The 26,773-nt window shown below is 43.1% G+C and overlaps 1 protein-coding gene across 1 annotated transcript in view; it reads right to left on the reverse strand.

The window, feature by feature from the left end:
* Positions 1-26,773, reverse strand: part of IHH (Indian hedgehog signaling molecule) — a 96,291-nt gene that overhangs the window by 13,500 nt on the left and 56,018 nt on the right. The window contains exon 2 of the mRNA XM_033944750.1: positions 24,409-24,670. Within this exon, the coding sequence (XP_033800641.1) occupies positions 24,409-24,670 (262 nt within the window). The remainder of the gene's footprint in view (positions 1-24,408; positions 24,671-26,773) is intronic.

The raw sequence follows: 26,773 nt of genomic DNA on the forward strand, positions 1-26,773 counted from the left end.
TACAATTTGAGCACATGAAAAGTGAAGGTGTTGATAGGTTGGGGGGAATTTGAAAATGTAAGGCGGTGCTTTTGTTTGACCGTTGACAATAAAATGCCTGGGTACCATTTGCTAAAGTTCAGAAGGTTTTTTTCCTCCTTGTCTTTTGGTGATTTTCTGTCTGAGGAAACTTAATAAGAATATTTAAGAACCGATAATCAGTCTGTGCCAGTCACCAAGTGTAAAGGCACTGACCACTGCAGACCCAAAGATTCAGTGCCAGGCTTATCCAGGGACTGGCCAGCCACTGAAATTAGGACCAGTTAGGTCTCTGCTTTGGCCTGACTCTGGTCCTCCCCCTGGACTCTCCCAGCACTAACTAGACGCTGCCAGGGCAGTATATGTGGTCAATTTAACCCAGTAGTAACGTCCAACCTGTTGGAATATGCTACCGTTGGACTTGAGGCAGGAAGCGAGTGTGTTGCAGTTTAAGAAGGGGTTAAAGACGGTGTTTGAGGTCTGAATAGGCTCTTGTGGCTGTGGCTTTTTTTTATTCTTTGTTGCAGAGCTTTTCTTCTCTCCTTTTTAATCACGTAGGTAAATTATTTGGGCGAGAGCTTGCGGCTTTGTGGGTTGGCAAAGTGTTGTCTTATGTTTTGGTGTATTGATGTGTTTATTGCATTTGTTCTGGGGGTTTATGTGATTTTATTACGCATGTTATTTTGTAACCCGCATAGAATGGTTGGGTAAGCGGAATATACATTTTTTAAACAAATAAGTAGTCTTAGAAGTATGAATACATAGGATAAGTATGCTTTTGGGTACAGACAGATATCGGAGTCAAGTTCCTGTGAGCAACCTGTGTAACCAGAGACCTGTGAGCAAGAGTGTAACTGCTGCAGTCTCCTGAGTTGAGAGAGAGCGGTGACTTCCTGTAGTGTGACTACAGTGCTACCCATCTCCTGAGCTAACTGAATCAAAGAGAGGAAGAGCAGAAGGGAGAAAAAGACCCAACCCTCAGCTGCCTTCAGAGGTCATAGAGGAGGCAGTAAGTTTCTTAGGGTTCCCCGTTCACTTTTCATCTGGTCTGTGATCACTTATTCTATACAGCACTGGTCGCTGTACATGAAGGAGGACACGGTCCTACTTGAAAGGGTCCAGAGAACAGCGACTAAGATGGTTAAGGGATTGGAGGAGCTGCCGTACAGCGAAAGATTAGAGAAACTGGGCCTCTTCTCCCTCGAACAGAGGAGATTGAGAGGAGACATGATCGAAACATTCAAGGTACTGAAGAGAATAGACTTAGTAGATAAGGACAGGTTGTTCACCCTCTCTGAGGTAGGGAGAACGAGAGGTTCACTCTCTAAAGTTGAAAGGGGATCGATTCCGTATGAACGTAAGGAAGTTCTTCTTCACCCAGAGAATGGTGGAGAGCTAGAACACTCTTCCGGAGTCTGTCATAGGGGAAAACGCCCTTCAGGGATTCAAGACAAAGTTAAACAAGTTCCTGCGGAACAAGAACGTGCGCTGGTAGGGCTAGTCTCAGTTAGGGCGCTGGTCTTTGACCTATGGACTGCCGCGTGAGTGGACTGCTGGGCACGATGGACCACTGGTCTGACCCAGCAGCCTGAATTCTTATGTTCTTATATATGACCCTCCTGAAAAATGCCTCTGCTGTAAAAGCAGTGTACCACCCAATCGTTTCCATCCCCTTCTTTGTGAAGCTCCTGGAAGGTCTTGGGTGTGATCAGATGCTTGTCCACTACATGACTCCCAAGCAGGATTTTGATGCCTTTTTACCACTGAGCCAGTGCCAGCCTTGTTGTTGAACCTATTTATTCAGCAGAAGACAGGGTGCCCTAGCCAGGCAATTCAACCTCAGCAGTGCTTTCGACCCAGCTGACCACACTATGCTCCTATCCCACCTAGATGCTACTGGCATCGCAGGCACAGCCTTGAAATAGGTTTTGGGGCTCAAATGACAAACTTTCCTCTGTCTGGACCACGCACTGCAGAGTGCCTCAAGGTTCTTGTTTAACATCACTGGGGAGCTGACTGGCATCCAGAGAAGTAACAATCCTCCGACCTTCAATGACATCCCTTTGTACCTTCAAAAGAGCTAGACGAGTCGACGGGATTATCAGCGTAACGGAAGGCTGGATGAGGGATCATAAACTAAAACTGAATTCTTCTTCGCAAATCCCTCAACCTCGACTGAAGACAACATCACCATTAAGGGCAAGCCCCTGGCATTAGAATCAATCATTAAGATCCTGGGAATGACACTAGATGGGAAGCTTACCATGACATAAAGGCTTTGCCACTCTCTAGAAACCTGCGATCTCTTCACTCTTATTTTGATCCTCTCCCCTTCTGGAGCCTCTCTCAATCACTAATCCTTAGCGTCCTGGACTACTGCAACATTGTATATCTCTCATGCCCTCAAAAGCATTACGACAGACTTTGAACCACTCGACACTCTTCAGGACATGTCTGGGGGGTCCAGATGACTTTTCAAAACCTGGGTTTTGAAAATCCTCCTCAAATTGCATTGGGCAGGAAGGAAGTCTGCACATGCTCGGACTTCCTCCCTGCCCATTGCAATTTGCGGACAAGAGCAGGCAGCGTGGAGTAGGGGGCAGACAAGAGCAGGCAGTGGGGGTGGGGCTAGGGCAGGGTAGAAAGAACTGGGTGGGCCTAGAGGCGGGTCTGATTGGAAAATCTGTCAACCCTAGGCGAATCCCCCGACCCAATGAGCTGGCCGGAAACCAGGGCTAGGTATATTTGACGATGGTCTGTCTGTGATTGGTGTTGGATTTGCAGATATGTAGTTTCTCAGCGGCTCTGCTTGTTCTGTTTTCCCAGTAGGAGGTGCACTGGTGTTCCAGGGCCTCATATGATATTTACATCATTGCCTTTTAATAAGTGGGCTAGTTGCCATTTCAGTTCTGGACGTCGGCGCTGTTTTGATATGGCAGAGACTCTGTGTGACTCTTTTTTGCAGGCTTTTATGTTACTTCACAATTAGACTGGCAGCGGAGTGTCTTTGTGTTGCTGTTACTGAGATGAAACCAGAATGTGAATGATTCGTTTGTAAATTGTGGATAATTAAGGGAAGAGTCCAACTCCGCTCCACATCTGTTACTGGAGCTATTTCTGGAAGTGCAGGATTTCCATTTAGGTTTTTGTCTCATTCTGTATAATTTGGGGTTAATCATTAACTCTAGTCCTCGCTTCCATATCAAATCATTTTCAAAGTGGTTTTACAGAGGTGAGGGGTGGGGGGTTCTTTATCGCATAGAGGACTCTTAAAAGCATTTAAATCTCAGGTCATGTTAATGTATTTCTAAACTATGAAGAACTTGAGATGGTGTTCGAGGGGTTTTGGGGTCTTTTCTGGCAAATGAAAATCTTTGTCATGTCCACATTTCCTTGTAGGCCTCAGACTGTTGGGTTCCCGTATGGCTCCAGAAAAAGGACAGATTGAGACATCTGAGCAGTGGCGTGGTAAGAGGGTGGGGGCACTCCTCTCTGCCCCGCACCTCTTCCCACTCCTCCCCTCACCAGCCGCGTGCTCCCCTTCCCTTCCCCCAAACTCTAGTTGGTCTCTGCCGCGAGGAACAACTTTAACATGCTCCTCGCCACTGCGTCATCTCTCCTGCTGACATCACTTCCGGGTGCTGCGCATAGCAAGTGCCATCAGCGGGGGACACGGGGTCGCAAGGAGCAGGTTGAAGTTCTAGAGGGGCATGCTTGCGGCAGGGGGAGATTGGGGGAGGAGTGGGAGGAGCAGAGACGAGGGCAGGGGAGGGGCGCCACTGCTGTCAGTGGAAGTAAAACCCGGATGTCTCAATCCAGCCTCCTTTTTCTGGAGCCTTATGGTAACCCTGGGTCACTCAGGATTTGCAGTAGGTCTCCACTAGGTTTGGATTCTTTTATACTCGTAGACCAGATCATCTACAGTTTATGTAACAAGCATTTGATTGCTTAGTCCTGAGGCTAAGGATCTCTTCAATATTTGGGGGATATAATTGATATAGATCAGGGGTGTCAAGCTCGTTTGGGAGGCCTGGAAACCTGTCCTATGTTTAGAATTTCCCTAATGAACAGATATGCTATGTATTTTCATAATGTGTAGGTGCCACACGCAATTATATCATGTGCAGATCCATTACAGGTATCCTGGAAACCTGGCGGGTTTATAGATCCCCGAAATTGCAGTTTGACACCCCTGAAAGAGGGGGCGCTGTCTGACTTTGGCCAAAGATCTCTGGCCACATTTTGTTTCATTTTTCTCAGACAGCTGATGAATACATAGATTTAATTCTATCATAGTTTTGGACAGGGAAGAAGTAGTTTATTTCAAAAGGCATGTCTGATTGGTCATAAATGCATTTTGCAATATTGTTTACAGAAAGATCCTCCTCGTTATTGGCATTGGAGGAACCAATTTCATCGTTTAATTTTATGTGAGGTTTGGGAGGTTCGTAAATTTCCTAGAAGAACTCATTTATTTTTGAAAATTTGGGACCTTTATATACAAAATTTATCCTCTAGAGCAAGAAGTATGATTCTTAATGCTTTATATTGAAGTTTTGGAAATGTTCTTTGCATTTTAATTCAAGGGTAAGGGTGGGAATAGGAGGGATGATAGTAATACGTGTAGAATTACTTGAATTGTATTTTTGTTTAATTCATTTATTACAATGTTATAATTATTATTAAAACAATGGGGGGGGGGAGAGGCGAATGGGGGATATGGGAAGGGGGAAGGAAACAGGGAGAGTGTTTTGAGAGATGTAATGGGTAATATGGAAATATATTTTGAAGGAATGATAGACATATGATAAAATTTAGATGGTGAATTTAAATGTAATGACTATTTTATTGTATTATATTATTGGATATTTATTGGATTCCTTCAATAAAATGTTATAAACTAATTCTATCATAGGATTCCTCCCCAATTCCAGTTTGCACTCTCGTTCCGATTGCCTGTCTTCCTCTCAGGCATATTCTACATTTGTCTGGCGGTTTCTGCCTCACTGAACCGCAGCCATCACCCCTCAACCCCATGCAAATACACACTGGGCTTTTCTTGATCTTTGTCTAACAAATCAATTTCATTGTTTAATTTTATTTGAGGTCTGGGAGGTTCGTAAATTTCCTAGAAGAACTCAGTTATTTTTGAAAATCTGGGACCCCTATATACAAAAATTATCCTCTAGAGCAAGAAGTATGATTCTTAATGCTTTACACTGAAGCTTTGGAATTGTTCTTTGCATTTTTATACTTGGTAATTGATGTCACCTTTCATTCTAGGGTCAGGGTGGGAATAGGGGGATGATAGAAATATATGTGAATTGTATTTTGTTTAATTCATTTATTACAATAATGGGGGGGGAGAGGGGTGAGGTTAATAGGGGGAAAGGGAAGGGGGAAGCAAATAGGGGGAGGGTATTGAGAGATATAAGGGGTAATTTGGAAATATATTTTGAAGAAATGAAAGACATTTGATGGACATTAATATGGTGAATTTAAATGTACTAACTATTTTATTGTATTATATTATTGTATATTTACTGGATTTCTTCAATAAAAATGTTGTAAATTAAATATCTAAAGAATACCTAGAGAATCTTGTCTCACAGAAAGGGGAACAAGTTGGGCATTCATATCAGCACGCACAGATTCAGACATCCAGGTACTTCTGTGGCAAAAGTCCTTAATTTTCAGGAAAGGCTAGCACACCCCAGTGACCATCTATTATTATTTAATTTAATCATTTATATCCTAAATGGTTTACATTCAGGTACTTTATCAAATTTCCTTACCTGTCCCGGTGGCCTCAAACTCTATCCAGTGTACCTGGGACATTGAGGGGATTAAGTGACTTGCCCAGGGTCACAAGGAGCAGCCAGGGATTTTAACCCACAACCACTGTGCCACACACAAACATGCCCATTTGCAGAGGCTGAAGATGGTAAGCTCTCTGGGAAAGGGGAGCCAAGTGTGCTAATCATTCACTGCATCCCTCCACTGACACTGTACAGTGCTGTGTACACAGAGCTACAGAAAACCAGCACAGCCTAGAGTTGTAAAAATACAATGGGCAAAACAATTAAAGAATTGTCTTTATTAAAAAATTATATTGTAAATAAACTTTAAGTAATAAAATATACACAATTCCAGAAAATAGCCAAAGCCTTTAGAACAGTAGTCTCTACCATGCTCCTTAGGGTGACTTGGTCAGCAGATCGAGTTTCTTTCTCCTAGGCCTCCGACCTGATCGCCTCAACTGCCGCTCTTTCTTCTGCTGTCGCTGCTTCTTGCGACCTCCCCTTTTCCTCGCTTTCTTCCATGTCACATCACCCGAAGACTCAGGTTCTTCAGCAGGAGACATTCTGAAAGCAGAAGAGACATCTGTGGGTAAACAGTGTTCAGCCAGTCCTAAGGGTCAGAGAACAGATACTGGAGTTTGTAAGCCTCGGCACAAAAGCAAACAAACAAAAACCAGGACTGGCCTAAAGCCTCCCTCCAGAAAGAGGTCACTGGACCGTTCTACTCTAAAGATTAAAAGTAGTCAGGGCAGAATAAGCCAATTTTGGATTCACCCCACTGTACTGTGGACTTCTCTTAGATTGCAACTGCAAGTGTGGATAAAACTAGACCCTGCAGCTGACTGGGTGCTTTCATAAGAAAAAGATTCCTTTCTACCAGTGTCGGAGAGCAGACTTCACTGGGTTCCCTCTGATCTCACGGACTAAAGGAGCCCAAGGACACAGAGGCTCAGGTGATAACGGCTGGACCCGAAACCTGCAGATATGGAAAACAATTACCTTCCCACTCCCTTCCTCCATAATGCAGCAACACAGAGGTTGCCAACTGGATCCTGATTTTCCTGAAAGAGTTGATCCAGTCCTAGGTTTATTCCATTGCATGCTGGGACTTGTAGTCTTGCTTTTCTTAGCGAATGTAATGGAGAAATTAGAACTACAAATCCCCACATGCAATGGGGTAAACCCAGGCCTGAATCAACTCTTTCAGGTGAATCTGGATTGAGTTGGCAGCCCTAAGACAAAATCCTGGGAAAATGACCCCACAAGGCAATGCTACCAGGGCTGAATGTGAGAGGAAATAACCCCAGCGATCAGTGTTTCTTCCAGCTACAAACTTGTTTCCAAAAACCCTGCACAGCTATTGGCTCTGAGTTCAAATGCCCTGCAGCTGAATGGGCAGCAGAAAAGACAATCTTGAGACATTGTCCCCACAGGAGCGTCTACTTAAGCTTTTCTCCTGCTACTGGTCCAGCTGCGGGAATGGGAGGCTGATTAAGCGGGTGGCGAGATAGAGTATATGTTGGTGATGGAAGGAAGCGGGGGAGAACAGATGCTGGGAAAAAGAGCAAGAGGCGGGGCAGGTGCTAATGAAAGACGAGATAAAGACATGGAATGGAAGCTGAGGGGAAGGATAAATTTGGAGGAAAATTGCTGGAATAAGAGGAAGAAAGTCCAGGTGGTGATACCAGAAGAAGGGAGTTAGAGGCCAGGATAAAGCATAAGAAAGGAAGTGTATGGAAGAGAGCAAAAAAGGACTGGAAGGGTAGGAGAGAAAAGATGAAAGATATTAAAAACTAGAGAGAAGGAGGCTGAGAAAAGAAGGAAGGCGGCCAAGGGAAGGGTGCAGGGGAGGGTTTACAAAGAGCTCGAGAGGCAGCCAACCCTTTCCCTTCTGCTCCCCTGCAATAGTAAGGTATAACTGCACGTGTCCCAGAAAAGATTGGAGTGTTCATAATGGTACGATACAAGGACTGACTCTGAGGGAAATTCCCTCCCCCCAGTGATGCAGTGTTACAACGACTGGCTTTGAGGAAAAAATGCACCCATGGTATGGCTGGAGATACGATAGAGGTTCAGTGCAGTGATGGGGGGAATCACTGAAGTAGGGGAGACTTGGTGGGATGATTAGGACTCATTGAGCTGGGAGCAGAGTTGAAGAGTTATGATGGTTGGGGGACAAGTAAGGGGATTGTGAGACAATAGTTGAGATGACTGGGGATCTGACAGCCTTCAGTGCCGTTAGATGATAGCAGTGATGGGGGAGACCTCAGTGAGGCCAGGCAGGAGGGGGGCAATAGGGAGGGCTCAGTTCTTGGTGCAGTGATGGAAGCACAGATGTTGACGTGGGGAAAGCCATTCTATAACAGGGCCCCTGGGAGGATCCTATTCTAGAAAAGGAACCATTTACAGGGTGAGCCATTATGCCAGTCATAGCACCTGCCTCTGCTGCCCCCCTGTCTATACCCCTTTGCAAACACACACAATGTAGTTTTAAGCCAAACGGGTATTTACAGAATAGGAGGAATTTTAGCTGTTACGCGTGCATAGGGAGGACACAGCCAAGTACATAGATAATCTTGGGCTCGCCCAGTTGTGCCTGGGGGTAAAGGGTCCTGCCTTTGATTTACTGCCTTTGTATATGCTTTTTACCAGCTTACTATGCTGACTTTCTCTGCCCCCAGTGGGCTCAAAATAAATTTTATTCAATCTCTGGTCTCCTCCCCACTTCGACACAGTGGTCCGCTAGTATCTGTCTGAATTCTGCCACAATTTTAAATCTGCCACCGAAACACCTCCCCCCCCCCCCCCCCCAAAATAACTGTTGAGCCCCACTCCATTCAGATTCACGTGATGTTTCCTATCTATGTATTTCCATTTAGAAAGACACTCTAATCCAGGGATAGGGAACTCCGGTCCTCGAGAGCCTTATTCCAGTCGGGTTTTCAGGATTTCCCCAATGAATATGCATGAGATCTATTTGCATGCACTGCTTTCAATGTATATTCATTGGGGAAATCCTGAAACCCGACTGGAATACGGCTCTCAAGGACCGGAGTTCCCTACTCCTGCTCTAATCCCAGAGGCTTCCACAAACTTAACAGACAGAAATTTTAAATTAAAGCAGCTCAATATAAAACTATAAAAGAATAATTGGACCGGAAAAAAAAAAAAAAAAAATTATCTGGAAAATGTTTCCTGATCCTGTCGTACTGAAGTCTGCTAAAGATTTCAACATTTGCATCTTCCTTCTACAGAAGTGCTTATTAATCTTTTTGTGACCTGATAAGAGAATGACACGGGGACAGAATTTGTCCCCACCCCTGGGGATAACCATGAAAAACCATCCTATGTCATTCTTGAGTGTCTATCTCCACACCGGCATTCTTCAATGCAAGGCTTGAGCATCAGTGACTGAGTCCATTCATACTCTGATTCCTAAGTGAGCCAAGTATAGGCCAATCAAGCCATTGTGACATCACTGATGAGGCTGGCTCTTATTGGTGGAATGAGGTGTGATGATGTCACAGTACCACCACTGGTTATCAGACCCTGAAGCTTTTCAAACTATTTATTCATTCAGTTTTCTATACTGTTCTCCCTGGGGAGCTCAGAATAGTTTACATGGATTTATTCAGGTACTCAAGCATTTTCCCTGTCTGTACTGGTGGACCCACAATCTATCTAATGAACCTGGGGCAATGGGGGGATTAAGTGACTCTCCCAAGGTCACAAGGAGCAGTGTGCGTTTGAACCCACACTCTCAGGGTACTGAGGCTGTAGCTTTTTTAACCACTGCACCACACTCTCCCCTTTATTTGGAAGCTGTCTTCTGTAGGGTTCAGTTTTCAAAGTGACCCCCCCCCCCCATCCCAATGGCTAATCCAAGCAAAGTAGATGTGGGGATTTAATCCTTTCAAACTGTTAAATGTTTTAATGCTGTTTACCAGTTCTCCAAGTTTTCAATTCATCTTCCTTCTTTTCTACAGCTTCTCACCCCAGACCCATTTACCCTTCTAACCCTAACTTCATATCACTCATGAAGCCATTGAATTGGACCAGACCTTGAACTCACTGCTCATTTTCCCTTCACCAGAGTGGACCCTACTGACCCCCAGTCTCTGAGTTTTGCTTTTTGGCCAGTTTATCCTTTTCCTTCTAGCTTCCAGACTGGCCAATGTGGAACAGTATCTAGAAACCAGACAGGCTACATCTACTGCACTCCTCTGTCCCTAAGACGGAGTATGCTTTTCAGTTTTAATTATACTCCTCCTCCAATCCAAGCTCAGGGCCAATTACAACCAGGTATTCAAGTTCTTTCCCACTCCCCGTGGACTTCAAATGTCAAAGAAATGATCCAAATTTGTTTGCCTAGATCTTTATGTGAAATCACACGACTATCATTCTGTAACTCAAGGAAAGGTAGACTAATGGTTAGTGCAGTGAGCTGAGAACCTGGATAACTGGGTCCCCATCCCCAGGCAAGTCACTTATCCCTCCATTGCCAGGTAGAAGAAAAGATTATGAGCCCAGTAGGGACCAGTAGATCAAGTTCATGACTCTTTACCTTGAGACCAGTGAGTTACAGGAACTTAACAGTTTCAGAAGAGAAAGATCTTGCCAGACAACCAAGACTTTTGTATATGATGATGTGAGCAGACACTCAGTGGACAGTTCATTCTTGTGAGCGTATTTACCGTGTCAGACTCTGGCATCGCCTCTTGCTGTCATCTACCTGCAGCTGATGCGACACCCATGTTTTACAGTCTCCTGGGGGTCCCAGCATCCCGTCTACTCCAGCTCTGGGGGACCCCTTCCATGCTGCACGCAGAGAGAAACCAGGGGGCAAGCCGGACCCACGCAGCTCTAGGAGAGAAAACAAAATGTTGTAACATCAAAAGAGCCCTATGGAAAAAATGATTTAAGTTCAGTGAGAAGGTACTTACCAGAGTGGGAGTGCGCACTGAACTGCAATCCTGAGCAGAGACCAGATGGAGCCAGTGTTATAGCAAGCTGTGTGTTGAAGGACCAACTAGGCCCCTGACCCTTCTCTGCTGGGGAACCTGGGAGCGATTGGGTCACCTCACCCAGATCCCAGAGAGAGACTTTGCAACAGTCCACCACCCACATTTTCAGATTTGGAGTCCTGTATCAGACCACCGGAAGGGGTGTAACAAGAACTTGGCACTGGGCAACAAAGAGCAAGATGCTTCATTGGCTTTGGAAAAGGCTTTTGAGCTGATATTCAAAATTAATGTTGCACTTGCCGGCGGCTGGGAAATGTGTCCTTGGCCTCTCAAAATATTTTCCAAGAATACACTAAAGGTCAAATATTACCTGTATAGTTGTGTAGGAAAAGAGTGGGGGGAGGGGGGCAGTCAAAATAATATTCGCTGAGCAACAGTAACAGCTGCTAAATTGGTCGTTGATGCATCTGGGGCCAGTTAGGCGCCAGCCGGCCAAATTCCTCACACAACTCCACATTTTTTAAAGTCAATCGGTAAAACTAGAGGACATAGATTGAGGTTGAGGGATGGTAGGCTTAAGAGTAATGTTAGGAAGTTGTTTTTCACGGAGAGGGTGGTGGATGCCTGGAACGCCCTCCCGAGGAGGTGGTGGAGAGGAAAATGGGGATGGAATTCAAAAAAGCATCGAAATGAGCAAACTTTCACAGTCCAAATCCAGCAAAGGAGATCGTTTGGATGGGCTGGAGTGAGCTTCAATGGCAAGGCCAGTAGTTGGAACCGAAGGACTCTACGGCCCAGAAATAGCCAAGGAAAAAAAAGACATTTTAATTGAATCATGAAATTGTAAGGCATGTAATTATTGATCAGACCGTTCAGGTCTTAATCTATGTTATTATTAATTCAGCCGCCTATCTTTCAAGTGGGCGTGGTTAGGGGGCGAAGTTCAAGTTCTATTGTATTTGATATTCCGCCTAAGTACAGTTTACATAAAATGAAACATCTGTACAAATGGTTCAAAGGTCATGATATAATAAAATAAAGAGGTAGACAAAGAAAAAGACACACTAAAGGGAAAAGCAGTAACAGACACATCATCTAAATTTGAGGTGGGGGAAGGACTTAGGCACCAGGAACTAGGCCAAGAAATCCCTGGCCTAAAATACGAATGCCTAACACTGTTGAGTTGGGTGCCAATAGGCATGACTCTGTAAATGGCTGCCTAGCAGTTGATTTGCAACCATGCCGAGTGGCGCGTAGAAGACAGGCACCGTTTATAGAATCAGCACACACTTTACGAGGGACTTTACGAGGCACTTCAAGATAGAGCTCTAAGAGCCCTGATCAAATCCCCCCCCCCCCCCCAGTGAAACTTCAATGACATCGATTTGATAGTATCATTCCATCAATCATTTCATAAGGAAATGAGGTCGTACTACACAGAATGGGACAGAACCCACTGCCGTTACTACCCACCATAGAAACAAGAATATCCAAATTCTGGGGAGTTCTCCGTTTGGGGAAATGTGTACCTTTCATGTCTTTGTATTTTGCGTTTCTCCACATTTGCGGAGCCATTTTTTCACAGGTCAGGTGTTTACAGCAGCAGTCTAAAAACAACAGTTCAAAACTGATCTCCACAATATACTCCAGGGGTGTCAAAGTCCCTCCTCAAGGGCCACAATCCAGTTGGGTTTTCAGGATTTCCCCAATTAATATGCATGAGATCTATTAGCATACAATGAAAGCAGTGCATGCAAATAGATCTCATGCATAGTCTTTGGGGAAATCCTGAAAACCCGACTGGATCGTGGCCCTTGAGGAGGGACTTTGACATGACAGAACATTTCCAGGCGAAAGAGGTTCCCTGGCAGACTGTCATTGTGCAGCTGCACGAAAAATATGTCCCAAGGAGTGGAGGTTAAGAATTCTTTTCAAGGCCCAGCTTTTGGATGATCCATTCTCATTTTTAGGCTCCTTCCCTATCTTTTCTACCTCTCTGGGCTCAGCTTCCCAATCTATTCCCTCTCCTAATTCATTCCTTCTTTCTCATTGCTGCCTCTCGTCCACCTGCAGGAGGTTTGAAACGCGTGTGCCAGCACTTGCTGGACTGAACATTATCTATGCGCATATTCCACCACACAATCTTATAAGTCTTTTTCTGTACATAAAATGTGATATTTTATCAAACTTCCCCCAATGTGACACCTCAGCAAACCAGCCTCTCTGTTGAACCAGCAGGTTCTCTGTACAGTAACACAAAACCCTGAAAAACACATAAGAAACCAGAAAACAGATTGCACAGATATACTTAACAGACAAAATACCCCCAAAGTACTGAAGTTTAATCAATCTCCATCCTAAAACCTAGACAAGTCTTCGGGTAAAGTGAAAGAATGTGGGACAGTCCAGAGGGAGGGAAGAAAAAAATGAGTTTATAAAAGAAAAGAAATAAATAACTGACCAAATTCAGTGAGAAATAAAAAGAGTTATTTCCGTAAACGTACACTGATCAAAGCCCAACACCAGACAGGTTAAAAGGAGGCGAGACTAAAGTAGGGTTACCACATGGCTCCAGAAAAAGGAGGACGGATTGAGAAATCCGGCTTTTACATCCATTTCTTTCAACAGAAGTAAAACCCGGATATCTCAATCTGTCCTCTTTTTTTCTGGAGCCATGTGGTAACCCTAGCTAGAGAATGACACGGTGACATAATTCATCACTGTTCCCGGATAACCACGGGAAACCATTCCCATGTCATTCTTTAAGGAGAGAGGGAAAAATCAGAGTCTGAATGGGCCCAGCCATTGACCCTCAAGTCTTGCATTGAAGAATGCTGGTGTAGAAGGACTAAGGTTGACATCATAGACACAAAAGAATGAAAGTCTCTGGTATCCAGATCTGAGATTGTGATGTCATCATGCCTCATTCCATCAGTGCCTAAGAGCCAACCTCATCAGTGATGTCACAATGGCTCGATTGTCCTATACTTGGCTCACATAAGAATCAGAGTATGAGTGGGTCCAGCCACTGACCCTCAAGCTTTGCATTGAAGAATGCTGGTGTAGAAGGACTGAGGTTGACATAGACACTAAAGAATGACACGGGATGGTTTCCCACTGTTATCCATGGGGACGGGAAAGGTGATTAATTCTCTAACCCTAGCTTAAAGCGACAGAAGGATGACTGGCAACTGCCCCACAAGACAGTGAACAATTGACAAACTGCTTCACAGAAATGCTAGAACTGACCAATGGAGATTCTGGGTGCCACATGATGATGTCAGAAGGCCTGTATACAGAAAAGTAGGATAAGGTAGCACCAGACATTCGCTGGAGACTGGAAACCCTGCAGCAGCAGCTCTATAACGGAGTGCAGTGCCCCTTCTGAAGCTGGGTATCTAGACTCTGTCCTAGATATTAGCATAAGCCCACACTGGCGCTCCCATTTCTGACAGTCCAATGGCAAGCGTGAATGGGAGGCCTAAGTGCAGTACGCACGCATGAAAAGTTCAGTATTCTGTCCGATGCCCCTCCCCTCCTGTGCTCCCATAGGTGTCCCTACAAGGTGGCAGTACCAATACCTATAAGCATAGGTGCCTGGTATCCAGCCACAATCTACCCCACCTCCACCACTGATCATCATCAGCAGTCACTGAGCCTCAGACTCTGCACATGGCTGCGGGTCTCAAACCCTATGATGTCCACGTCCCGTTCTGGGGCAGAACTATCAATCGCATGACTGCCCTTAGATTCTTCTGCTGCTGGTTGCAAGAAGTGGCAGTGGCTGGGCTATCAAGGGTGGGGAGAACAGAAGATGCCAAGGGTGGACACAGAAGACATCAGGTAGTAGAGCGAGAGAAATAGACAGAGGAGGTAAACACTAGAAGGTAGGAGAGAGGGGATAGGGAAGAGGGAATGGTGAATGTGAAAGTGACAGAGATGGAGGTGGGAGATGCTGGATGGAATGGAGAAAGAGAGAGGGAGGTGCTAGATGGAAAAAGAAAAAAAAGAGGAGACCTGCTGGATGGAAAGAGATATTAATCGAGGAGATGCTGGTTGAAAGAGAAAGATGGATATGCTGGATGAAGGGGGGGGAGGAGAGAGAAAGAAGGAACAAGCCAGAAAGAGGAGAGATACTGAAAAGGAGGATAGAGAAAGTTCTGAAAGGCCGTGGAATAAGAGGAAGTGGAATATGAGAGCCAGGGGGAAGGAAGGAGAAAGAAAGTTGGAGGAAGATGAAGTACATAGAGAGAACCTGAAGACTGGGTAGTCAGAATGAATTAAATCGGAACAGAAAGACAGAAAAATCAATCAACGAAAGCTGCAAGGAAAAGGGGGAGATCAAAACAACCTTCAACAGGTCACAGCAAGATGCCAAATAGGAGTATACTCACCTGAGCTGAGGAAGAATGCTTTGACTCTACAAGCTCATTGAAAAAAGGATTAAGTTAGTCTATGAAAAAAGTATCCTCTTACTTTCCATTTTTGTTAATAATTGGAATATGTCAGCTTTGAAATGTATGCCTTCTATCTTTACATTTTGCACATTACAGGAGGGACACGTGTCACTGTTTTTCTGGTGTTGCTCTGTACAGAGTCTGGGTTGTCTAGTCGACATATTTCCATTTGTAGTTCCTTATTCTAGACTGAGTGATGGTCTCTGGAATTCTCTGCCTGACAATACCATTTGCAATTTAGGAAACCTTTGGAGTTTTGGCTATTCAACAAGTATTTTAAATGACCATATTTTGTGTTGATATTTGCTATCTATTGGGAAGTTTATTTTGTCTTGTCTGATCTTTACATTATTTAAATTTCCGAATCAAATGTCATCTTTCCTTCTGTGATTGGTCACAGCTTTTAATATGGTTAACTGGCCAGAGCTAAGGATCAGGGCAGTACATTGAAAAATGTTGATGCTCTTGTCACCACCATGGAAAGGTATGAGAGATGAAGGAGATGGGTCCTTGAAGGGGTTCAGTGAGGTACAAATGGGGTTCAAAAGATCATGGAAGAAAAGAAATTTGAGATGGGGCAGAGGGTCAGAGACGGAATGGCCTGGAAAGACAGAGATGGAGTTGGGGCTGGGGAAGGAGAAAGCAGAGGGGGCAATAGGATTGCTGGAGAGGGGATGAGAGAGAGCGGAGAAAGGTCAGTAGGTAGATAAAGAGACTAAGGACTAGAAGGTGGAGAGAGAAGAGGAAAATGTTTCAAAAAACGATCGAGACAAACCTGGAAGAGAATTTAGAAGGCTGACGCAGAGACTGAGACAAACCCAATAGAAAAGTGCTCAGACAACAAAAACAAATTGTATTTAATATTTTAAGGACTGGTTTTGGTGTGTTTTTTTTCTATTTGGGGGAGGCGGAGGGTTGTTTTGTTTTTAGCAGAGTACAAAAGAAAATACATTTCTGTTTCTCTTTTACCAGCAATGCACTGCTTAGAGAGAGTCTGGTCTCCATTGCAGTGTTTCTGATTCTGAGGAGTGGCCTGGCACTTAGAGCAGCTGCCTCCGCACCCTGAGGTTGTGAGTTCAATTCCTACTGACTCTGGGAAGTCGCTTAACACTTAATTGCCCCAGGCACAAAATAAGGACCTGTCTAGAATATGTAAAGCAGCCTATCAAGTCCCACCCCCTTCACCCTTTATTTTGTATAAGAGCGGCTTAAGAATCATCTGGGATTGTCAGCTTACTCTGGAACAGGGATCTCAAAGTCCCTCCTTGAGGGCCGCAATCCAGTCAGGTTTTCAGGATTTCCCCAATGAATATGCATTGAAAACAGTGCATGTACATAGATCTCATGCAGAGTCATTGGGGAAATCCTGAAAACCCAACTGGATTGCGGCCCTCAAGGAGGGACTTTGAGACCCCTGGCCTAGGCCAGACAGGGGCAACTCCAGTCCTCGAGGGCCAGAATCCAGTCGGGTTTTCAGGACTTCCCCAATGAATAAGCATTGAAAGCAGTGCATGCACATAGATCTCATGCATATTCATTGGGGAAATCCTGAAAACCCGACTGGATTGCGGCCCTCGAGGAGGGACTTTGAGACCCCTGCCGGTATCAACAGTCCTTAAAACTGTTGGGGGTTTAAAAAAAAAAAACTTCTACAATTTAGCTCAGTTTGGAGTTTCTTTGATCAAAATTCATTTCACTCTCTTCTATTTTCCATCCTTATTTCTAAACTGACAATTCTACATAAGAACATAAGAATTGCCGTGGCTGGGTCAGACCAGTGGTCCATCGTGCCCAGCAGTCCGCTCACGCGGCGGCCCTCAGGTCAAAGATCAGTGCTCTAAATGAGTCCAGCCTCACCTGCATATGTTCCAGTTTAGCAGGTTGTCCAACTTTGTCTTGAATCCCTGGAGGGTGTTTTACCCTACAACAGATTCCAGAAGAGCGTTCCAGCTTTCTACCACTCTCTGGGTGAAGAAGAACTTCCTTACGTTTGTACGGAATCTATCCCCTTTCAACTTTAGAGAGTGCCCTTTCAGACTAACTTGAAGAACTACAAAACAAACCCCTGTAATCTGATTGTTATGTCAAGCTCATACATTTGGATGGAATAACACAAGAGAGTCAAATTCACAAACACAACACTCAGACGCGAAGGAGTGGAAAAGAAACACAACACTCAGTCTCCTTCACATCTGAAACTCATATATTTGACATTGACCACGTTTCACCCACACTCCAACATCATCATCACTGACTTCCACTTCAACACCAGATTAATTGGAAAATGTCAAGTAATTTTCAGATGGGCTTTCCACCCTGTTTGCCTTCACAAATTCCAAATATGCCATCTCGTGTTCTTTAAATGACCGTTATTGGTTGGTTTTACCAGGTCCGAGAGCTGCTCAGTTGGAATCCACTAGATACAATGCTTTCCTTTTTAAGCTCCCTCTGCCTAAAAAAAAAAAGTCTTCTTCTGACTATACATTGTGAACTCTTATTCAAGTGTTGGGAAACAATGGTTAAAACCTGTTTTTTCCATAAAGCCTATGGTACTTAAATGGGTCTGACATATCTGTGATGACTTTCTCCATTTTTAGGAAGAACTACCATCTCTTTAGGCCTCCCTTCTGTTCCTGGTTTTGTGCACAGGCCATCACCCAGAAATAAAAATACTCAGGGCTGGTGGTCTCCAAATCCTGTACAGTTACTATATAAACAAACAAAAACCCATCTGCTTTAAACACTGCTTGGTACTCTTCCTGAGTCACAATTTGAATATTTTTTGACTAGTGAGTTGTATGGGAGAGAGTTCCATTGCTGGAGAATATGAAATTGTGATACTGAACTGGAGGTACAGGGTTCGATGAAGGCTTTTCAGTGAATATCCAGCTTTACAGCCCTGCAGAGCTCTTGGGCTGTAGATTCTCCAAACCCCCTGAAGGCCCCGACAGTACTGATCTGAATTTGACTGGCTGAGCAGCATCTGCCTGTTGCCTGCTCAACCAATAAAATTCAGAGGAGTGCCCTCAGGGCCATTAGGGGGTGAGGCGAATCCCCTGAAGGCCCTGACCCACAGGCCACTGGTTTATATTGAGACTCTGGCCAATTCTGAATGAAAGAGAGAGAATCCAGGATCCACATAGAATTTGTGGTTGCTTTCAGTTATTATGGCAGGTACTTGTGCAGGTCCTGAGACCTAGGTGGTTTTTCAGGACCCACCCTTACCATCTGTTAGACAGAAGCAAAAATGAGAGAAAAGAACCTTTCCCTCCAAACCTTGAGCCTGAAAAGGCATGAAAGAAATTATTGGATCACCTTACGATCAAGTGGGTTAACCTTCAGCTTTGCCCATTTGCAGCTTTTTGGATCTGGTGCAAAGATATCGTTTACCTGTGGACAAGCGCACTAAGCTAAAAGCCAATGAATGTTGCAGATTTCTGCACTTGATTGAACAGTCTATCCCCAGCTTGTGCGTCAGCTGGTAAGAACTGCCACTGTGTTTTCTGATAGATGGCAAAAGCACTAGAGCCTTCCATCCCTACCGGACTAATACAGAAGTAGACACAGCTTCTTACTCCTGGGTATCTGGTGCCACCTGCTGTGCATCCCTGAAAACTGCAAGTCATCACTGGTCCAGAACTATAGAAAAAGCCCTACTCACTTTATCTAGTACCTAGGACCTTAAAGAGAGGTAGAATAACTACAGACTCCTGGGAGAATGGCCAGAGCTTACTGAGAAAGTAGGTAAAGTCTTTAACGAACAATGGCTTCTGTTTTTAAACAGCTGCTCAGCGGCAAGATAAGAACTTAGCTGGTCTCCTTTAGAAGAATGTTCCGCTGAACTGGATCAAGGGGAGTGATGGCTGTGTCCTGTGGCTTTTCATTTATGGGGGGAGGTGTATTTTCCAATTTCCATCTGGCCTTTTAAAATGATTCCAACAAAAAATATTTCATTGTAGAATTCATTAATCTGTGGTACCAAGATACCATTTGTTAAGGAATCCTATAGTAATTTTCACATGGCCAACTAGCACACACTAGCAGAACTCAAGTATGAAATTGCTGATCGGCTGTCAGTGATCTGTAACCTGACATTAAAGTCATCTGAAGTACTTGAAGACTGGAGGATGGCCAACGAAACGTCAATTTTTTAAAAGGGTTCCCAATGTGTTCCAGGAAATTACAGACTGGTAAGCCTTACATCGGTTCTGGGCAAAATGGTGAAAACTATTATAAAGAATAAAATTACAGAATGCAACATAGTTTAATAGGAGAGAGTCAGCATGGGTTTGGTCAAGGAAATCTTGCCTCACCAATTTGCTTCATTTCTTTGAAGGCACGAATAAACATGTGGATAAAGGTGAGCTGGCTAATGTAATGTATCTAGATTTTCAACAGATTTCAGTAACACAAGAATGAAATAAGCCTCAGTAGTCATCTTGGTCAATCCAGCGAGCAGGAGACAGCGGCTAAGTCCGGCTGAATATTAGGAGGAATGTTCCTTCATGAACCATAATGATCCCAAATAGTGCAGTCATACCCCTAGCTAAATGTGATTTTCTGTCCATCTCATGAATGAATTGGTATTACAGTTACATCCCAGATAAGATGGTTCACATCAAACAGACAACAGACTTCTGTAGATTCTGTCAGAAAGAACTGGAAGTGGATTTCTATACAGGAAGATAAAATAAAGATGGTACATCTCATCTATTAGACCCTTTGTAAAAATTAGAATATGACCACATCAGTCCTCTTTTTGGTCTGGCCCTAGGGTACTTATCCTCCCAATTTAACTTTTACAGATCATCAAAAAATACTCGTAACGATTTTATGTTTACGTACCCTTCTGTTAAGGCTTGTCATTACAAGAGATTTTTGAATAAGACATTTGCCTTTCAATTAGGAAAAATGAATTTTTGGTTAAGCCCTTTGATTTCCCAAATGTATTCTTATAATGTTTTTAGAAAGTTTTTAAAAACATACCTGTTTGATAAGTTTGTTACATAACTATATTTTTACTTTCTATTCCATTATTTTGTTCTACAGAATTTTATGTGTACTTCACTGATTGTACAGTTCTTCTTCTTTGTGACCCGCCCGGAACCATAAGGATGGGCGGTATACAAGAATAAATTTTTTATTATTATTTAGAACATTATTTAGAAAAGTAGAGGAATCATGACCCAAAGAGAATTATGGAGAATGAAGGAGACATCTCCATTCTGACCAATACGTTTGATATCCACTGTCCAACTTGGCTCTGTCAATTATGATCTCTCCAAATTCAAGCTTCTGTCCATCAGTGGGATACAGACAAGTTTTCCCAAGCAGAGCTGGATAGGTTGCCGGGAGATGTTATATCTTCTGAACTCTGGACCCTCTCTTTGGCATAATGCGAGTGAGCAGTGAATTTGAGAGACTGAGATCAAACTCCACATGCCCTGTCTTAGGAGTGAGGTTCATTCCTATCATGGTGTGCACACAAAACTAAGCTATTTGGAGACACTGACCTTAAGTCCAGTTTTTCTCCCTTCCAAATAAGAATTTCATGAGCCACGCTCCTTGAGATTTCTTCACTTGCTACCTTAGCCTTGGGTTTATCATAGAATAACATCCCTTTTGCAAATTCCAGACCAAAGTCAATCATATGATTCCATGCCATAGAGTCAAAATCCTTTCATCATCCTTAGTATCACCGTTTACTGCACTTGGTATACTCCCAAATTTTCATATTTGTGCTGATATTTATTTGTGGAATGAAATCATTTTGATGAGAGAACACTATGGTAGCCAAATGGTTAGTTAATACTCTGGTTAGAATTGGGCAAATACAAGCCAAAATCTGTACTTTTTTTTAGGAATTAGTACATCCAAATGGCAGATGAAATTGAATGCAGACAAATACAAAGTGATGCACATTGGGAAGAATAATCCAAATCATATTTAACCGAATCAGCACCCAAGAAGAAGGTCTAAGTGTCATTGTTGTGTTCAGTTTTATATCCCTCTGAATCCTCAAAAATCAGAGCTCTAAGCACAGACAGTACGCCAAAATCTTCCACCCAATGTGCAGAGGTGGCCAAAAAAGCAAACAGGATGCTAAAAATTATTTGTAAAAGGATAGTAAATAAGACTGAGAATATTATAATGCCTCTGCATCACTCCATGACACAACCGTGTTCAATTCTGATTGCCAAATCTCAGAAAAGATATAGCGGGATTAGAAAAGGTTCAAAGAAGAGCGACCAAGATGGTAAACGGGATGGAACTCCTCTCGTATAAGGAAAGACTAAAGAGGTTAGGGCTCTTCAGCTTGAACAAGAGACGGCTGAAGTGGTGTAGAATGTGTACAGGTGGATCGATTTTTCACTTTTTCAAAAAATTACAAAGACTAGGGGACACTCAATGAAGTTACATGAAAATACTTATAAAACAAATAGGAGGAAATATTTTTTTTTCACTTAGAGAATAGTTACGTTCTGGAATTCATTGCCAGAGGATGTGGTAACATCGGTTAGCATAGCTGGGTTTCAAAAAGGTTTGGACGAATTCCTGGAGGACAAGTCCATAGTCTGCTATTGAGACAGACATGGGAGAAGCCACTGTTTGCGCTGGATCGGTAGCATGGAATGCTGCTACTCTTTGGGTTTCTGACAGGTACCTGTGAGCTGGATTGGCCATTGTTGGAAGCAGGATGGTCTAACCCAGTATGACTATTCTTATGTTTGTTGATTCAGGAGGGAGTGCCTATAACTACAAGCTAATTGTTTTTTCCTTGATTTGTATTCATCTCTAGGATCATGCCATGTCCTGGGGATTTCCCTGAAGAAAGCTCTCCTATTGCTTGTTCTATTTCCGTGAGAGTTAATGGTCTCTTTGGCATTCCTTTGTTTTGTTCTATATGTCTAATACAGTCAAGGTCATGAATGTCTTGATCAGATATTGTTCAAATTGAATATAGATGTCTGTATAAAAAAAATTCTTCTTCCAGTGTAACAATGGTTCCTTTCTTCATTCTTATCACATTGATTCTTGTCTGGCATCTTTTTTTAGAAAGGAAGCCAAGAAGTTTCCAAGTATTCACACAATCTTTGACTTAAGTTGCAATTATATTCACTGTATTTTTTTGATGTTCAATGAATCAATTTTTGCTTAATCTTTTTCCACATTCTATTGGAGTCTTTATAGTTTTATTCTCCACATAATATTTTTCCAGCCTTCTGATACCAGCAAACCTGAGACTGGGTATGAAAAATTCAAGTAACAAATCTAAATTATAACCCTTTCAGTCTTGCTTTCCAGGTCTCCTAAATAATTGTTAATCCTCTGTTGATGGTTCATTTTCTTTTTTCAAGGTGATTGATCATTCTGGGTTTCTTGACTGATATCTACACAGTTTCCAAGTGGGAATTGGCCAGATTCTCAAAACTCACCATGTATTTAATGATGGATGTTGGTCTGTAAGGGCGAATAACTAAAGATCGCTCTCATTCAGATGCACCCAGCCAGGACCGATTTTCAGGATTCATGCAAATTTATCTCATGCATATTCAGTGTGGATATCTTAAACACCAGACTGGTTTGATGTGTCCCGAGGACTGAATTGAGAACCTGTGGTCTGATTAAACAACATCAGTGAAACATACATCAGTTCTGTTGTTAAAGGGGCCCAGAATTAGAACAGCAAAACAGCTAGCCAAATTTTAAAAAAAGACATGGTACGGGACCGTAGCATGACAAAACTCCTTGAGCATGCACTCAATGCCTACTAATTGCCATCATAAAACATAACGTATGGCTCTGGTACTGAGAAAGATCCAGTGTATTTAGTGAAGTACTCTCCTCCATTATGAAAACAATTTGAAAAATAATACTCTCCAATGTACCTTTTGGGATATCCCCCCCCCCCCCCCCGTATAAAAGAGGATGGCAGATTTCTTTATCTTTATTGATATGCTGGATTATTATGCGTTGATAATGATGCAAAGCTTTGTTCTTTTTTGCATATAGCTTGAAATAATTGGAAGAGCAGTAACAGTAGTCACGGTGGGAAGAAAGGCCTGCAAATGCAAATGGGACCAGATTAACGTATGTTGGGCCCTACCAAACATACATCTGTGAGCCCCACTTTAGGCCTTTGTTCACTTCTTTTCTCACCCCTCCCCCCATCACATTCACTTTAGTTGCTGTCATCCCTTCACTTGTGGTCTTACCCCAACTTTTCACCACTCCAGACGCGGCAGAGCCTAGGTGTGGGCCTGGCGGCAGTAACAGTGTGTGAGTGAACATGGGGCTGTGGCAAGCACATGCTTCAAATGGAGTGGCTTAATGGGTAGAGCTGGAGAGCTGCTACGTTACCTAGTTCCAGGAGGGAGGGCTTGGCCAGTCCTAAAGTTCTGGTGCATTATGGGTATTTCAAGGATAAGAATCAGGGACCGCAAATGGACTCTTTCCCCCCCTCCCCCTCCCCACAACAGCCCTTGCAGCCTAAATGGAGTGGAAGAGTAGCCTAGTGGTTAATGCAGCGGCCGGCAGCTCCTTGTGACTCTGGGCAAGTCACTTAACCCTTTATTGCCCCAGGTACAAAATAAGCGCCTCTGTATAATATGTAAACCACTTTGATTATAACCATGGAAAGGTGGTACATAGCAAGCCCCATCCCCTTTCTCTTGTCAGCACCCAGAGAAGAGAGCGGCAAAGAATCACCGAAAAAAGCCTTCATGCCAGAAGCTTGGCCTGCTGATTTCTGAGACAGTATTCAGTACAGTAAGATGTTGAGTACAGCATACAGATTGGCCAAAACTGAAACACACATGCTGCTGAGGCTATGCATTTCTTGTTTCTGCTGGAAACGCAAATTCACCTATGAGGTCCAGATTTTAGGGTACATCAGGAGCCTTTCCTGCCCCCTTCTGTACTTGCCAGCTAGGGGTAGATAGTGAATCCTCCCTTGGAAACTGCTCAAACGTTTCTGTGCAGTCTGCTCCACCCCAGCCTCAGCAACACTCACAAAACGCAAGAACACAGTACTCAAGGCCCTAGCTGAAAGGCTCTCAAACTGCATGGAACAGCCATCTTCTTCCATAAGAGCCATCAATAACTGGTGACACAGAGGACTCTATAAAGCTCCTGTGGACCCTCTCAGCCAGTGCTTGTAGATCTTACCTGATTTTACAGAGCAGTGAATGTGGGCTTTGGACTCATAGTACACCCAGTCAAAGCCAGCTTCCACAGCCAGTCGGGCCAGTAAGCCATACTTATTGCGGTCACGATCTGAGGTGGTGATGTCCACAGCCCGGCCCTCATAGTGCAGTGACTCTTCTGAATGGTGACCATCCTCATCCCAGCCTTCTGTGACTCGCAACTTTATCCCCGGCCACTGGTTCATGACAGAAATGGCCAGCGAGTTGAGCCGATCCTTGCAGCGCTGTGGGAAGAGAGAGAGAGAGATAGAGAAAGATTCAGAGGTGAGCAGAAGGATGCCAGAACTACCACAGTTACACCCCCTCCAGTGGTACAGCAGAAGGGTTCATACCCTTAGCTCAAAAAAACAGAAGTCATATGCTAGGGATTGTCTAGCCAGGGTCTATCTCAATAACAGAATGAGATTTCATTGATAGCAGGGAGGCTGGTGCCATAACTGACCTTGCAAGAAGAAAGATACGAAGAGAGACCTCACCAGTCTCCACCGGCCACACGCTGCCAAGACCCCTTAGAAGGAACTGGTTGCTAGCAGTAGAGGTATTCCCAGCCATGACAGAGCCCGTCAAAGGTCCTGGTTGGGTGACTGAGCTCTTACGTCAGTAACGTTTCACATTTCACTTCTTCTAGCACTGCATCATCTGTATTTTCTCCCACTGAGCACTAGAGAGTACATCTCACAGTGCCCCATCAACATGAGCAACAGACTTGCACAGATGGTCCCAGCCTCAATAGTCAAACACAGAGGGGCCGATGCAAAAAGGTTTGCTAATCTTTGCACATTTTGTCACTTAGCTACTGGCAGGGAACGTTGCCAACATCAGCAAAACTCCCAGATTCTGCCCCTCTTCTGCTTGGGATTGAGACAGTTGGTTAAGTGCCACTGGATCTTGGCATCGGGCCTACTGAGCATGATTTAAGCATGTAGAAGTCTCTCCTGCCTGCTGATTTTATAAAGGTTGATTCATTTTCTTCTAATGACTGGGAAATATTAACTTGTCATTTGTTTTGTTCAGATTTAGTTGATGTTTTAATGGTAACTTTATTTTATATCCCTCCGAAGAAATGGCATATTGTAAAAGATGATTTTTATGAATTTGTTTTATCTCATTCAATTGCTGGTGATTTAAACTTACATTTAGACCAGAAGGAAAATTCAGAGGTGAAGTACCTTTTTCAATTTCTTTCTTCCTTAGGATTTTCTTTCTTCCTTAGGTTTAGAAAAAACTCATATAAAAGGCCACCAACTAGATTTAGTGACCTATTCATCAAATGAATTTATTGATCCTAATTTAGGTTTCCATCACCCTATTTGGACAGATTCTATTTGGTCCGATCATTATATTTGTAATTTTAAAATTAATTGGCAAGAAAATACATTAGGAGCGATAAATGAAAAGAGTTCTAAGAAACTCATGTCAATTACTAGTAGAGGTCAAATTAATCAGGTTGAATTTTGGACCCATTATCATCTATTATCAACCTCAGGTTAAGAGGAGAATTTTTTATCAGTTGGAATGATTCTCGATTATTAATATTAGATGAAAAGAACAAGAACATGACAATGAATTATTAGAGTTAAAAAGATTAGTGAGAAAGAAGGAAAAAATTTAGAGAAGATCAGGCAAGGTGGAAGATAAATCAATATGGAGATTAGAGATAAGGAATTATAAAACCTTGATTAGGGAGAAACGAACTAAATACTATGCTCAAAAAGTAGGAAAATCTAATATAATAAAGAATTAGTAAAGTATTATTTAAATTAGTTAATAATCTCTTTAATATAGAATCTAAAACAAGATCAAGGTCAGAAAGTCCACCATCAGCAGAGGCTTTAGATCAGTACTTTGAAGCTAAGATCCATAATTTAAGAATTCACTTAGATTCAACTTTGTATGCAAATTTTGAATTCTTTTCAACCCAATCAAATGAGGGAATCAGGGCTGATATGTCCTGGTCCCAATTCAACTTTCCTGATTGGGCAATGTTTTGTAACTTATTTTCTAAGTATGCAAAAAAGAATTGCCAACTTGACGACTGTCCTTCAGTTTTAATGAGAAATGCTCCGCTCACTTTAAAATCAAAACTTTTTGATTGGATTGAATCATTATTAGTGGCTGGGTCATTTCCAAGGGAGATTGGTCAGATTTTAATCATCCCTATTATAAAGGATTCAAAAGAAACTGTAACTAATACATCCAATTTTAGACCAGTCGCTTCTATTCCCCTATTTACAAAAGTGATTGAAAGTTTAGTAAATGTGCAATTTGTGAATTATTTAGATAAAGTTGAAATTCTACACAATTTTATGGCTTCCATACAGGATATA

Source organism: Geotrypetes seraphini, chromosome 5 (genome assembly GCF_902459505.1).
Source record: "Geotrypetes seraphini chromosome 5, aGeoSer1.1, whole genome shotgun sequence".
Taxonomy (NCBI): Eukaryota; Metazoa; Chordata; class Amphibia; order Gymnophiona; family Dermophiidae; genus Geotrypetes; species Geotrypetes seraphini.